The following is a 10,965-nucleotide window of genomic DNA, read 5'->3' as shown; positions in this document are numbered from 1 at the left end:
GATCGCATCCTTAAATTGTTCGCTTGCCTCTGACATGGCGATAAGGTATTGTCACTACATACTCCTACTGCTAGCAGATGCTGGACCGACTGCGCCACCATCAGGGCTGGGCCATGCACAAGAGGCCGCATCTCACTGCGGCTTTGGGCTATTTCTCCGCTCTGGCGTGCGCCTGTCCCCCCCCCCCCCCCTGCCCCTGTTTATCATTCCCCCGTCCAGCGCTTACACTCAACGAATACTATACTATACCCCTCGATATACCTACGCCATAGTGATAGTCCGTATTCAATGTACGACGTGCTGCGACTAGTTGTGGGATAATCCCCCCCCGCTTTCCGCCTTGCACAAGCCTCGCACATGGCGCGGCCTAGGAAGAGCATTTCGCGAATCCGCCTTCTGGAACTATTGTCGGACGCCGCCGCCAGATGAAGGGGAGGGGTGTTCGTGGCGGGCTGGGGGATATACATGTGCACATGCCCCCCCCCCCCCCGGCGCCCCGAATGCGGAACTCTCGACCGACGAAGCAGTCTCTTGGATGTAACGACCTGCACGTCAGAGGGAGTGAGTGGGAGAGAGAGAGAGAGAGAAGGGGACCAGAGGAGCCCCCGGATATGCGTCATGGTAATACATACTCTACATAAGGTACTACAGACAGCGACTTTGGGCAATCTCCATCTTGGGCCGTAGACAGTAAGCGAGCCGCACGCGCCAGATCCGTACCCAGGTACTCCTCACAGTTGTCCCGTCTGTTCGCATTTGGCCATTAGGTAGGTAGGTTGTCGTAGTATCCGCCCGCGCCCGCGCCCGCGGCCCCTCCTCCCTCCCCCGCCGTCAGCCGACGGTGATGTCTCAGGCCAAAGTCTATCTACAACGAGCAATCCGAGTTAGTAAGTGCTTGCGAAGGGCATGGACACGGGGCTAACACTTTTCTCTTCTTTCCTTTTTCCTTTCTTTTTACTCTCTGGTATTTTCCTCTTCGGTCTTCCTCTTTTGCTTCTTCTGTAGGTACGAAGTATGTACGTTCGTCCCATCTCGCTTCGGGAAATGGCGGGGGTGGTGGATGGACAGACATCAAAGCGGCCCCAGCCCCCAGTCCTTGTCCGCCCCGCCCCGTCGGGACATTGAGCATGAATTGTATCTAATAAGGCAAGGTAGTAGTTAGGCACTGTACTGTACCGCCAGGATCCCCAGCAGAGGAGCAGCCCTACGGAAGGTACTACCTGGTAAGGTGCTATAGCTCGTCAGCCCAGCTCGTGACACGGCGGGGCTATGAGGTGACAATAAGCACCCCCCCCTCTCCCCCGATATACGTCGTCGTCAAAGCCCCTTGTTGTATTTGTTCTCTCTTGCAAGAGACGTCACCGCCTCGGGCAGGCCGCAGCAGCCTTAGTATTGATTCTGTTCTTCTATATCTGAGCTACTAAGTACGATACGATACGGTACCCAAGGGCGCAGTACTAAGATAAGGCAAGGTGCTAGCTGGACCTGTGCGAGGTTTCGGGCCAGGTGACTTTGCACATGAGGGTCGTAAAGACTTATCTCATACTCTCCAAAGACAAGACATGTGCGTAACTTGCTCGCGCAGAGCTTATGAACTCGCCGCGAATGGGACATCAGGAGGACCTTGTCTTTTAAACACTTCGCGCCATGTATGTGTATATATGTGGTGTGTGTGTGTGTGTGTGTGTGTGTGTGTGTGTACATCATTGTCTTCGTAAAGTAGGTACTCGAGAATGGGGCTTGAATCATTCCCCTGTAAGTAAGACTCCGACAGATAAGTCTCCATCCCATCAGCGACCAAGATAATACAGACTTTCTCCTGCTTTCGCCGTTTTCCGCCACGAAGCAATGCTGCCGTCATTGTACAACAAGGAAAGAAGGCAGCGACGTCCGTGTCCCATGGCCGTGTCCTCTCGCCCCACCCCTGCCGCCTTGGGCAAACACACACGACCAGACCGAAAAGTCGGCTATAACAATGAACTCCTTCCCGAACACCGCTCCGAATACTGATGACCTGGCGGTAATGACTCAGATCCATGATCCCAGTTGCCCATAATGGCTCCATGTAATGCATAAGCAATCACCACGTTCCCGTCTTCCCAGGCGCCTAGATTTTGGTTGGGGGTAGTAAACTGTTTCTTCCCATCTCATATGACCCGGCTCCAAATTCCCCGCGTGCATCTGCACCCATGGATCAGAACATGATCCACTCTGCCTCGACTCCGGGCCCTCCGAAGCACTTTGCCCAATTGAAGGGGCCCCTGCAGCCGGCCATCTTTGCCCTGTTTCGGAGATCTGCTCCGTTCTTGAACTCGCCTGCCCAGAGCTTCTCCAGGATGTCGAGTGCCGACAGGTTGTTCATGTAGCCCGAACGGCTCATAATTTCGCGACACTTGGTCCGCACGATATTCTGCTGAAGCTCGTTGACGCACTCGGAGCCAGCCACGAATAGCGGCCAGAGCAGAAATTTTTCTGCGGTGCTCCCAGCGTCCAAGCTTGTTGCATAGTAGACGACTTGGCTGACGAAGTTCTGAAAATTGGTGTGGCTCGATGGCGTGCTTGGACCCGCCAGTCGTTCCGTGTAAAGCAGAGCTGCGTAGCGGAAAGCTTCCGACAGGGACTCCAGGTCGCGGATTTGGGCAGGGCTGGGAGACCCTGGCAACGTCGCAGCGACGGCTACGGCGTCGAACTGCCAGTTCTGCAGGGCATATCGCGTGTCCTTCCATTCGCGCCAAAACAGGGACCGGCGATCGTCGAATGCCGACGACGTGCACATGGCTGAAGCGAGAATCTCATCGTCATCCAGAGTCGTGCCGAATCCGTTGCCGTCAAACCGATGGGTCGGCATCTGGAAAAGGTCGCCAGGCTGCTGGCCGTGAGCCCTGGTCATGCCATCCCTGTAAGATTGACTCATGGGAGATGTCATGCTGAGTGGCTGCTGTGACGCTTCTGAGCTGCGCCGAGGGGTCGCCGCCATGTTCTGGACGGGTCGATGCTGCGATAGCAAATTCAGGCGTCCGAGCTTGCTGATGGTCTTGAAAAGCTCCCTCTCGCAGCCAACCAGGTTCTCGGCACCAAGGGGCAGAAACTGGTCTGCAGCATATTCGTCGTCTAACCCTGGCGTCAGTTGCGCTTCTCGGTCGTTGATGCTGGCCGATATGGCGTCAAAGTAGGTGAATAGAGCCTCCATCCAGGCGGAGTCGCGGCAGGGGCCGAAGCGCTCCGACCTCATGGCCAGGATCTTCTTGACACCTGCGAATTGCGTGTGGAACCTGGCAACCCCCGATTCAACCATGCGATAGTGACACAAGAGTAAAATAGTGGCGAGGACCGAGTCGTAAGCCGACTTGACGGGATCGTTGAGCTGCTCATTGAGGAGATGGACGGCCAGGTTGCGATGTTGAAACTCTTCCGCGAGTGCTGGCTCCTCTGGCTGGGCATCGCCCAAGCTGTCTATGGCGTGCTTCTCGACCATGAGCCTCTCCCAAAGCTCGTGCGTGTCATGGCCCAAGCTCAGCTTCCGCTTCATGCGCAGATTGCATGCTGACAATGCGCAAATGGCGTGTTGCAAGCTTTGGCTGTTGGCGGCAAGCCGCAAGATGTGATCACGGAAAGGGTTGTGCGGGCCATCAATGTACACCATGGACGGAGCCATGGTGTTCTTGTAATAGTCCATAAAGAAAGGCATGCGCGCCACCAGGTCGGGGCTCACTCGCAGGGTATTTCCTCCTCGCAGGCCGGGCCATCGAGCCTGTGCGGGCTCCGATTGGGGGGAGTGCAGGTCCTCGTCCCGACTGTGAGATGACGTCCACATTGTGCCAGCAGGATTGGGGCTTGTGGCAAACGCGTCGACTGGAGGGACACCTGCTGCCTCATTAGAACGGGAAGGCTGGACAGGGCGCCATATGATGCTCACTGAGGGGGTCACACTCCCGCATCAGCTTGTGGCCCAGGTGTGCGTCGAAGTGATCCAGATGGGAGGGGAGACTGGAGCTTGGTTCGGAAGGGGCGTAGACGAGGCCCGGACATGACGTGGGCGCCCTGCTGTGGTCAAGAACGAGCGCTGAGGGCGGGCTTTGCGGCACGGGTGAGTTTTGCTGGTTGGCGGGGTACCCATCGTAGATGACGGAGTGATTGCTGCCAAACGGCATCTCTTCGCGGGAGTAGGACTGGCTGAGAGGCGAGAGGTAGTCGACATCGCTGACCGAATCGACCGACGAGAGCCCGTCGGTGATGAGAGGCAAGGGGAACTTAGAGTACTTGGGCGTCGCGTCGGGAGAGTGGACCATGTTGGAAGCATAATGGACGCTGCCCCAACTGCCATGCGGCACGACGGTCTCTGGGTGAGACATGGAGAGGTACTCGTAGCCGGATCCAGGATAAGGAGTCGCTGGACTTGATCCGGACATGTGGGAGAGAGGCGGAATGTCCATGGGACCACGGTGTGACCTCCGCTGGTCTTCATGTTCACCCCAGTGTGCAGACACAATGGGAGCCGTTGAGTTGGACCGTGATCGGCTGACGGGCGATTTCTTGGGCTCACGGGTGACTGGAGGCGCCTTTGCGATGGGCAGGGACAGGCCACGCAGTTTGCCCCGGCTGGCAACTCCGACGCCCCAGGTCAGCTGGGTCTTATAACCCGAGCATTCGTTGCCAATCTCGAGGCATTGGGAGCAGTACGGCCGCCGGCGGTCGCATTTGACGTTTCGCTTGGAGCATGTGAAGCAATCATCGGAAGCACCCCCGGCAGGAGCACGTCTTCTGCGCTTGCGAACAGCGGCGGCGTCCTTGACAGTGACGGTCTGGTGCGAGAGGGGAGCAGTCATTTCCACACAACAGTCGTGGGGTCCGGGTCCCGGATCGGGGCGCGGCTATCGAATGGCTTTCAAGGTAGGAAACGGCAGGCAAGCCGGGTTCGTGAGAGGTCAGGGCGAAGGCCAGCGTCGTGAAGAAGTCGGCAAGTCTGCCCCGAGTCCCAGGTTCGTAATCGATATAGCGGCTGAAGTGTATGACCGAGGTGGTGAAGGTTGATGCTTGACCAGCAATGGGGTGAAGGAGAGATGTGTGATGGGAGGATCGGGGACAGTGTCGTGTGTATGTGCGAGCGAGAGACAAGACGGGTCGTCTTCAGCAAGTCTCATTGCCAGCAACAGGAAGGGCACGGGGACGGTTATGTATATGGGGACGAGTGCAGTTGGAAGACGCCGATAGGGACGGGAGTGTGGACGAGAAGAGAACAGCGGAGTCGCAGTAAGGCCGCTCGCACCTTGACCGGGGGGAGGGGCGAGGAGGGGGGTGTGTCTTGACTTTTTTTTTCTGTGTCAAGTCCACCAAGTACCTGTGTGTGTGCACAAGGGTGACGAGTAACTGACTTGGTACCCAGGCACGCCTCTGGTTTGTGATTGCGGAGGAACTGGAGGTACGGAGTTCAAGGCACGGCGGTAGAGCGAGGAGTCCCGATGGCGTATCCCGGTGGTGTGGCATGGCTCGAGTCGTCGATTTCGAGGGACGGGTACCCTGCGAGTACCGCGCACGAGGGGGGCGGACGAGCAAGTGGGTTATCATCTGGATTCTGGAGAAAATGTGGGCGAGCGGAGAAGGGGAGGGAAGGGGGGAGGGGTGTGTGGTTGTTGCTGTTGCTGCCAGACCAGCGGTCGCAAAGGAGCCATGGAGCCAACCGAGCGGGCGAGCGTGAGCAATGGAGAGGAGATCGGCGGGGAGGCCGTCGCATGGAGGGTGCGTCCAAATGGCGCCGTTCATTGTAGAGACCCCTGCTCCGTGAGGGGCGTGCCCGTGGCAGCGAATCCTCGTCGTGCAAAATGTCGGGTTCCTTGGGAGCGAGTGGTGGCGGTGCGTTAGATGGCCATCCAGCCAGCTGGGCATAACGCCGCCGCTCGGCCTTGTTGGGACGCGTTTCGCTCGCAGCGCCGGTTCCGCCGCCTCTGTTTGTTGCCCCGAGGGGGAAAGGAGGCGAATGCGGAGGCCGAGGCGCCTCGTCATGGGAAGGCAAGGTGCCTCAGGTACCCAGGAACAAGGGAACAAACGCTCTCACCTCGGCGAGTACGTACCGAACCTACAGCCCTGAGGCTCAGCTCAGCCAGCGAGTGTGGTGGCATGTGGGAGACTGAAGAAGAGACGAGACGGACGGGCCTTTGTGGAGTCCCGTCCCTGGTCGATTCTTTGGAGAAGATGCCAACGGTGTGGCCAGAGGGAGGCGGGGGTGTGGCCATGAAAAGTTGGAGCTCGTTGGGGTCGACTGGCCGTCCGGAGCGTGGCCCGCAAGGCAACGGGGGCGTGGCCATCGACAAGCTGCATCCCGGCCTTTGATCAAGCAGATAGACAGATGTATGTCCATGATCCATCCCAGTCCAGGCACCCTGCCCTTCCCTGCCCTGCCCTGCCATGCCCTTCCCTGCCCTGCTGTGTCCTGTCCTGCCCTGCTGCCCTGCCAATCTTCTCCCAGCCTTCTCCCGACCTTTTGTCCCCCCCCCCCCCCCAATCCAAACCCTGGCAGGCATGGCACCGCACAACTGGCGCCCGGATATCACCAGACGCACTGTTCCTGTCCTCTCTGCCGGCCATCCCAGTGTTAGTCAGATAGAACGGATGGGTGTGCCTGTGTATCATCCACCACGTCACGCGCGCACCGTATGTATGTATGTGGGAGCGTCCTGCGCAGGGAACGTTCCCTTCCGCCCACGAAGCCGGCGAGGCTGTCGGTGACGACGGCGGCTGCCATGTTCATTGACTGGCTGGCTGATCCACGATACCAAGATACGCAGGGGACCTGGGAGACGACCTGTCGTCCGTCTGATCTCGTCGGCTCCAGACTGCAACCACGCAAGCAATTAATAACCTCGTCTTGGCCCGGCTCCAGACCGTGGCCCCCGGCGGCACCAGCCCCGGACTTGGTCGGGGCGGTAAAGCCATCATGGACGACGAGGCGACGACCCATCGACAAGACCCGGCTCCGACAACCGTCGTCTCCGGCTTAAATTCAGGGCGCTGTCTGGCCGCCCTCTGGCGGGGCTTTTCAGGCCGGGACGCCTGGGGGATGGTGAGGTGAAGATGGGAGAGAGGGCGAGGAGGGGTGGGCGGCGGCGCGCTAGACAGCACCGGCAGACGCTACCATTCGGCGCCTAGCGCCTGCTCCAGGTCCTTTTGCAAAACCCACCACAGGAATCCACTTCTGGTTGGCGACTTGGACACCAATGTCCAAGGACTGGTTGTGCATCTGCCGTCGCGACCCCGTCATTTCCATCTGCACTACCCACGCACCGCTCTCCTGGGGTCGTCGGCCGTGGGCGTCCGTCGTGCCATCACGAGCCAACCTCAGTGGAGAGTCTGCGTCGCCGCGTGTCCCAGGCGGCAGGACAGCCGGTACGGCCATTGTCTCGCGTTTCAAGGTCCAAGTGGCCGCCGTCTCCGAGACCCGGGACCTTGTCGCCGCACGAGTAATAGAACCTATACAGGAACGCGCACGAGGTCCCGTCTGTTCTGTAGACTCCGTGTCCTTGCGGCAAGGCGGCGCTATGGGGACCTACAAGTACGTAGGTACCAATAGCAGGCAGTTAGGAGGCGTGGGAGCAGCGCTGCGGTCGAAAAGTCGCTCCCCGGTGTTATCGTCCAGGCCTCCGACGTGACGGACAGGGGCCGCCTTTCAGATGACCCGGTCTTGCCGTGGCGTCCTGCGCCGCCAACGCCAACGACAGGAACCCATCAGTGGTCAGGCGTTGTGCGGATACAATCTGCAGCACTGTCTTGGTTCCTGCACTCCCGGGCCCAAAGATATCTGTCGCGGAGACTGACCGGCTCCGTCCCATGAGCCCACTCGGGCGCTATCAGGTCGTCTCCATCCTTGCTGATTTCGAACGCATCGGGTCGGCAGGTGTGGTTGCTGGCATATCAGGTTGCAACTCGGTCGTCGGGTCCGTTCCTGCTCTTCATCGTTCGCTATGCACTCAAGGTAGCGCGGGGCCGCAATTGGAGAGACTCGGGAGAGCGTTATCTTTTGCGGCACCCGTCGACCCGTAGCGCGTTTGCTGCGACGAAATGGCTGTGAGCCAGATGCATCGTGACTGCGGCCTGCTGGTCTCATGTGGGCGACCGATGAGCACAGCTGTTCACTCTGATGCCGTCCGCGGCGGCGCCTCAACTCGTCACGAACCTTGGCACTGCGCCGTTGCACTGCGTCAACTCGTAAGGGTTCCGCGGTGCCTGCGCTGTTGCGCATCACAGCCCGTCGTCCATGGCGAGCCGTCACTTTTGTGAGAGCCCAGTGTCCCTGTATTGGTGCTACGCGAGCCGGGAGACGGACCTCCTGGCAGGGCTGGCTGGCACTGCAATCCTCCAGTGGCGGCCCGCTTGAGGGAGCGCTGGTAATACTAGATGCCATCGATCGGCTGCCAGCTAATAAATTGCCAGACCAGCCTGCCGAGTTCAAACAAGCGCACGCCACACGGCGGTCACCCATCGATAGCCGGAGGAGAAGGATAGACGAAGATGGGAAGATGGTCCAAGGCGGTTGGTGGGGATGGGTGCTCACAACGTGCGGCGGCGACGGCTGCCGATGCGGCGCCGCCGCCCGAAGGTACGCGGCACGCTGCACGCGATGATGATGCGCGCTGCCTGCAAATGCAAGAGATGAGGCAAGTAAGCTGCTTCCAGGGATGTCGGACGCCGCGCTGCCCATTGTTCTGTGGCGTTGGCCGTGGCTTCCTTCCTCCAGCAGCGTCGCGGACGAACAAGGCAGTCCGCCTGCCCAGCTTGGACAGGTGAGCGACGGTTACGTGGCAGTCACTCGGTCGCGCTTGCCTGGCCTCGCTCATGTCATGCACTCACAAGACAATACGTCCTTACCTATCGTTTAATATCTGGCGCACGGCCTCCCTGCCTCGTGCGTAAGGCATATACACTCGCCTTGGCAGCGAGAAGTGACGGAAGGTGCTGCTGAGTGCCACACGAAGTACCTCCTACCTACATTAGCAGTAGATACCCAGGCGCTTTAGGTAGTATCTACCAAGTCAGCCATTTGAAGCCCGAAAGCCTCAACCGAGGAGCAACAGTCATTGAGTCGACTACCTGGTACTTTGCCTCGATATCCTCGACTGCTCGGATCAAATCTTTGGGGGCCTCCTAAGCACATGCATATGCCTTGCTTGCCTGTATTCGTATCGTCGTCATGAGGAATGCGCCACCCGGCCGGTCGACGCGCGCTCCAAGGCAGGCCTCGTTCATCGACGCCGGCAACCATTGCCATGTCACACAGAGTCGTCTACAAGACGTTGGCGGCAAGCCTGGTGCGCCCCCCCGCCCGTTCAAAAGAAAAACGGTGAGTATTCTCAAGTATTCACGGCCTTGCACCTTTTGCTCTGCTGCTACCCCTTGGCTGCATTGGCCTGCAGCGTCCGGGGGGAAGGCGCAGCGGTTATTGGCCGCTTGTAGTGTCATGGGCAACTTGCTCTAACCTCCTGCCAAACAGTACTCTCATGCGATCTCATGGCGCATTGTTCTGCGGCATCGACTTGCAGAAGAGACTTGCCTTTTCCTTCTCGAGGGGTGCGTTATCAACCGACAATGATCACGAAGGACTGCTCTTACGGTCAGAAGGCCTTTGTGACGCGCTTGCTTAATCTACCTCGAGTCTGCGATTTCTCTGGCCCCACTGTGCCTCACGCCAGAAGCGTCATCTCATTACTTGTGGAGGGGTTCTTCTTCCCGCCCCCTCTTCGACGGCACCCGAGCCCGCGTCAAGGTACTGATCTGGGCTTCCAACTTCATTTGTTGTCAGGGCCTGCTACAGTGGGCAGTGGGTTGGTAAAAATGCCCGAGCTCCGACTTGGTCGCCTTACTTGGATGTCGGAGGAATTTGGTTCACTTGAACCTTGGCAACAAACCCATTGGCTCATGACGTTCCCATCTGTGACGCCTAGTTCGACCGCGATTACGAGCCAAATCCCGGATGAGGTACGCGTAACGGGATGACGGGGTACAAGCATTGTCGCGCACCTTGACCCATCGACGCTGCAGCTGTTGCCCGACGTGCACCATAAACACGCCGGGTCTGGTTCAAACAATGGCAGATACCCCTTCCCGATGCGAACTCATTTGCCGTTCGTGGTCTATCTGAGGCACGGAGCGACAAACAAATGTTGACTCACACAAAGAACCTGGCACTCGCCAGCTTGGTTTCTACTCAAAGAATGTTCGGCCAAGGGTGCGGCTGAGCCTTCCGAGGGCGCCGAGTCCGTGTCTCACCAACAAAGCGTGGAACGGTTATTCTAGAAGGCCAGGACCCAAGACATTGAGACCGGAGCACCCTTGACTCCTGTTTGGTCTACGGAGTACGTACGTACTTAGTAACGCATGTAGTACAAAGTAGGTCCTCTTCATTTCCCCGATAGCCCAAAATCGTCGCTCAACGGACCTTTGCCGAGACTAGGCTTTTTACCTTGATCCTGCCTGGTGCCTCGATCAATACAGTTAACGAAAGCAGTCTTGGGACGAGTCCTGATGCTCGATCACATCTATCGCTGTTTCGTAACGGGTTCGGAACGCTTGACCTGCTGCGTCTTTCTTTTGCTCCTAGGTGTCAGCCCGACCAGTTGTTGCCAAGTCGCTGGAACGAATCTAGAGAATTGGAGATCAACCACAGCTGGGAGCGATCCAGCATTCATCAAGCAAACTCCATGATGACCGACCCCTGGGCCCGCCCGTCTCTCCCTTGCTTGGCTCTGTGGCGCCAGCGGTGTCGGGTACACCTTTCTTCTGTACGAATGCTTTCGACACGCCGCCAGAACGCCATCAGCCACTATTGATTCAAACAAGGCGTTTCAAATGTCGATCGAAGACAAGTAAGGCCCGAGTCTCGATCCGAAGGCCCAAAACCGGCGACTGTCGCAAGCCCTGAGCCATCGGCCAGTCGTGGCGGGGCTTTCTCTCTGATGATTGACAAGAAGGCGAACG

The 10,965-nt window shown here is 58.5% G+C and overlaps 3 protein-coding genes across 3 annotated transcripts; all 3 read right to left on the bottom strand.

Moving 5' to 3' along the window:
* Positions 1-1,674: 1,674 nt before the first annotated feature.
* JDV02_004952 (uncharacterized protein) lies at positions 1,675-5,498 on the bottom strand. Its single transcript, XM_047986198.1, has 2 exons — positions 3,917-5,498; positions 1,675-3,867 (listed from the first exon to the last, which is right to left on the bottom strand). Exons 1-2 carry the CDS (start codon positions 4,824-4,826, stop codon positions 2,195-2,197), a joined length of 2,583 nt encoding a protein of 860 aa, XP_047842178.1. The 5' UTR covers positions 4,827-5,498; the 3' UTR covers positions 1,675-2,194.
* Positions 5,499-6,589: 1,091 nt separating this feature from the next.
* JDV02_004951 (uncharacterized protein) lies at positions 6,590-6,955 on the bottom strand (the record flags this gene model as incomplete). Its single annotated transcript, XM_047986197.1, has 1 exon — positions 6,590-6,955. One exon carries the CDS (start codon positions 6,953-6,955, stop codon positions 6,590-6,592), a length of 366 nt encoding a protein of 121 aa, XP_047842177.1.
* Positions 6,956-8,465: 1,510 nt separating this feature from the next.
* JDV02_004950 (uncharacterized protein) lies at positions 8,466-8,828 on the bottom strand (the record flags this gene model as incomplete). The annotated part of the gene is made up of 1 exon (XM_047986196.1): positions 8,466-8,828. The coding sequence occupies one exon, from the start codon at positions 8,826-8,828 to the stop codon at positions 8,466-8,468; it is 363 nt and encodes a 120-aa protein (XP_047842176.1).
* Positions 8,829-10,965: the final 2,137 nt, after the last annotated feature.

This window comes from Purpureocillium takamizusanense, chromosome 4 (genome assembly GCF_022605165.1).
Source record: "Purpureocillium takamizusanense chromosome 4, complete sequence".
Lineage (NCBI taxonomy): Eukaryota > Fungi > Ascomycota > Sordariomycetes > Hypocreales > Ophiocordycipitaceae > Purpureocillium > Purpureocillium takamizusanense.
Note: the sequence above shows the minus strand (reverse complement) of the source record. Positions and strands in the feature narration are given on the sequence as shown.

Bases quoted from the DNA above. Each gene is read 5' to 3' on its own strand.
- JDV02_004952 (XM_047986198.1), bottom strand. From the start codon at position 4,826: ATGACTGCTCCCCTCTCGCACCAGACCGTCACTGTCAAGGACGCCGCC. The intron at 3,868-3,916 runs GTGAGCATCATA...CTAATGAGGCAG, and splicing joins GCGGGAGTGTGACCCCCTCA to CAGGTGTCCCTCCAGTCGAC.